Below are 2,573 nucleotides of genomic sequence, written 5' to 3' on the forward strand. Positions count from 1 at the left end.
AGAAGTGAAAAAATTTTCGTCCACGTTTTAGCCCGCAATTCTGAATCGATTTGGAAATTCAAAAACCGTTCGATAGATATTGGTTGGGAATCGTGCTGATTAGTTTTTGGTAAAGATCGGCCGGGGCCGTTTTCTTGTAATAAAGTTTGAAAAAAAAAATTCGACAATTTTTATGATTTTTTTTTCATTGTAGATACCATAGTCTTCTAGATCATACTAAAATATTACGGCCCTACGACAACTCGTTTAGCCTTAAATTTCGTCAAAGTTTGCAAAATTGGTATCGTTCTTTTGGCATTTCTCAAAATTAGTCATTTCATCGACGTTTTCTAAAACGCCTGTTAAACTTTTCGTCCACATTTATCGAATCGATCATCCTACCGAACCGATTTTAAAAAATCAAAAACTATTCGAAAGATTAGTTGGGAATGTTACTGATTAGTTTTAGGTGAAAATCTACCGAGCCGTTTTCTTGTAATTAACTGTTGAAAAAAAAAACAAGCCGATTTTTATGAAACTTTTTTTGGCGATACATATCATGGTCTTATAGAACTCACTGAAATATTACGGCCTTACGACAAGTAGTTTAATTTTAAAAATTCATCAAAGTTTGAGAAAATGAGTAGTTCTTGACGTTTATTAAAATAAAATTAGACGATTTACTTTATAACAATAGAGTAGTTGGTCTTGATGAACATACAAAACCATTAAAGTTGTACGGAAACTGATTCAATTATAAAAATTTTGATTTGTGAAAATTTTCTCTTAGAAAATACTCCGTTAGATTGCTCTTAGATAATACACGTAAGTGTTCGTTCGTTTTCAATTATGGGTAATAATTCCTCTCGGAATACTTCTAATCGCACATAAATTAATTTGTTTTTTTATTTGATTAAGTCGATTATTTCAACATATCGGAAAGTTCATGTAACTTGCCTTAAGGCTAAATACAAATACCAACTAGTTTGTTATTATTAATCATACCTCATCCACACTAACTGACCGCGCAGACGATTGTTTGGAAGATGTCTTCGCGGAACTTCTATCGGTGAGGGCCTACAGTAACAATTATGTGAATGAATTATTAAATTACCATAAAGCACTGTATTGAATTTATTGCAATTTACTGAGCTGACACTCGATGGCCTGGTTGAGCTTTTCTTTAGAACAGCTATACCCGATTGGCGACTTTGAGCTCGTCTGGATGATGTTGGAATACTCGAACCGGAGTCTTGTGAACATGCTGATCCACTTGGTGACCCCTCCCATGCTGGTGAAATATCTCTTAAGTTGAAAATTTTTGAACCTAGAGAACAAAATATGTGAAACACTCAGATATTCTTAATTCTTCAATTCGTGATTTCTTTATTTTGTGTTATTTTATTTTTATTCTGAAATCTATTAAAATAATTATATTTAGCAGAGAATGCTGACAAGTTGTTTACAATTGATTGTTTACAAATAAGTAGATACGCCCAGTAGCGTATCTACTATAGTTGATATAAAAAAAACTAAAGACAAATATGGAGAAAAAAAAATAAAATAAACTATATTAGATCTCGAGGTATTTTCCTTTTGAGACTGGTCGGCTGACTTCTTTACCTGGTATAATCTATCTATACTTCTTTCTGGTCGTCTTATTCCTGGTATAAGTCAGTTCTATTCTTCAATTCTTATTATAATTACAGGCAAACATTGATATATATTCTTGAATTGTAGGTATACCCGTGTCTTTGTAGATTTGTGATTTGACACACATTTGACGTAACAATGCAAAACACTAGTTATTTGTGCTAAACATTTTATTACATTGCTGACTTAATTATTAACTTATAAATATTAACGAATGTGATATGATACTTACTAGTCCTAGACCCAACGCCATTGTTGTCTTTCCGCGATGATGTATTTAAATTTTCTGACATATTACATGGAGAGCTAAGGAATTTTGATTGTAGATTCCACAAGTGATTTAAAAAAATAATATGTATTTCAAATTTTAACAAAGTCCGAAAACATGAATAAAAATTAATTAAAATGTGCTATAAACCTTCATTTTTTTGTATGATGATACTAGATGAGTTGAATTTAGCCCATAGTACTTTTCAAAAAAAAAAAAAAAACAGTTGATTTGCAGTTATATCTTGACAACTAAAAATAGTGAAACAAAATTGATTGAAATTATTTTTAAATTTAGGTCGGTAAGCATTTTTTAAAATAGTTTGTTATCGAATGGTATTGTCCAAATTCTAATTAATTAACTACATTATGGATTTTTTAAAATTTATTATATGATAATATTATACATTTTCATCAGAAATCTTTTTCATCTTTAAATTTTTTAAATATTTCTTTATTTTTATTATGAAATTATGGTCATCACTAGTCATCTTTATATCGCTATAATATGCTCTATATTCGAGTCATTTTTCAAGAGCATGGTAATTAATATACAAGTTATTTGAAAACAATTTTTTGTTGAACCTTGCAGTTTTCAAAAGTTGTTGATATTAATAATATTCATTTAGACAAATTTTAGCAATATTTAAATTCAAATTCTGTATGATATTTGG

At 29.5% G+C, this 2,573-nt stretch overlaps 1 protein-coding gene across 1 annotated transcript in view; it reads right to left on the bottom strand.

Annotated features, from left to right (window-relative positions):
* Positions 1-1,925, bottom strand: part of LOC113373428 (ubiquitin carboxyl-terminal hydrolase CYLD) — a 4,697-nt gene extending 2,772 nt beyond the window's left edge. The window contains exons 1-2 of the mRNA XM_026613723.1: positions 1,865-1,925; positions 1,094-1,306 (exon numbers count right to left, since the gene is read on the bottom strand). Coding sequence (XP_026469508.1) covers positions 1,094-1,306; positions 1,865-1,925 — 274 coding nt within the window. The remainder of the gene's footprint in view (positions 1-1,093; positions 1,307-1,864) is intronic.
* Between the last annotated feature and the right edge of the window lie 648 nt (positions 1,926-2,573).

Source organism: Ctenocephalides felis, unplaced genomic scaffold, assembly GCF_003426905.1.
Source record: "Ctenocephalides felis isolate EL2017-DRISC unplaced genomic scaffold, ASM342690v1 CF-g0.4_SCAFFOLD_01604, whole genome shotgun sequence".
Taxonomy (NCBI): domain Eukaryota; kingdom Metazoa; phylum Arthropoda; class Insecta; order Siphonaptera; family Pulicidae; genus Ctenocephalides; species Ctenocephalides felis.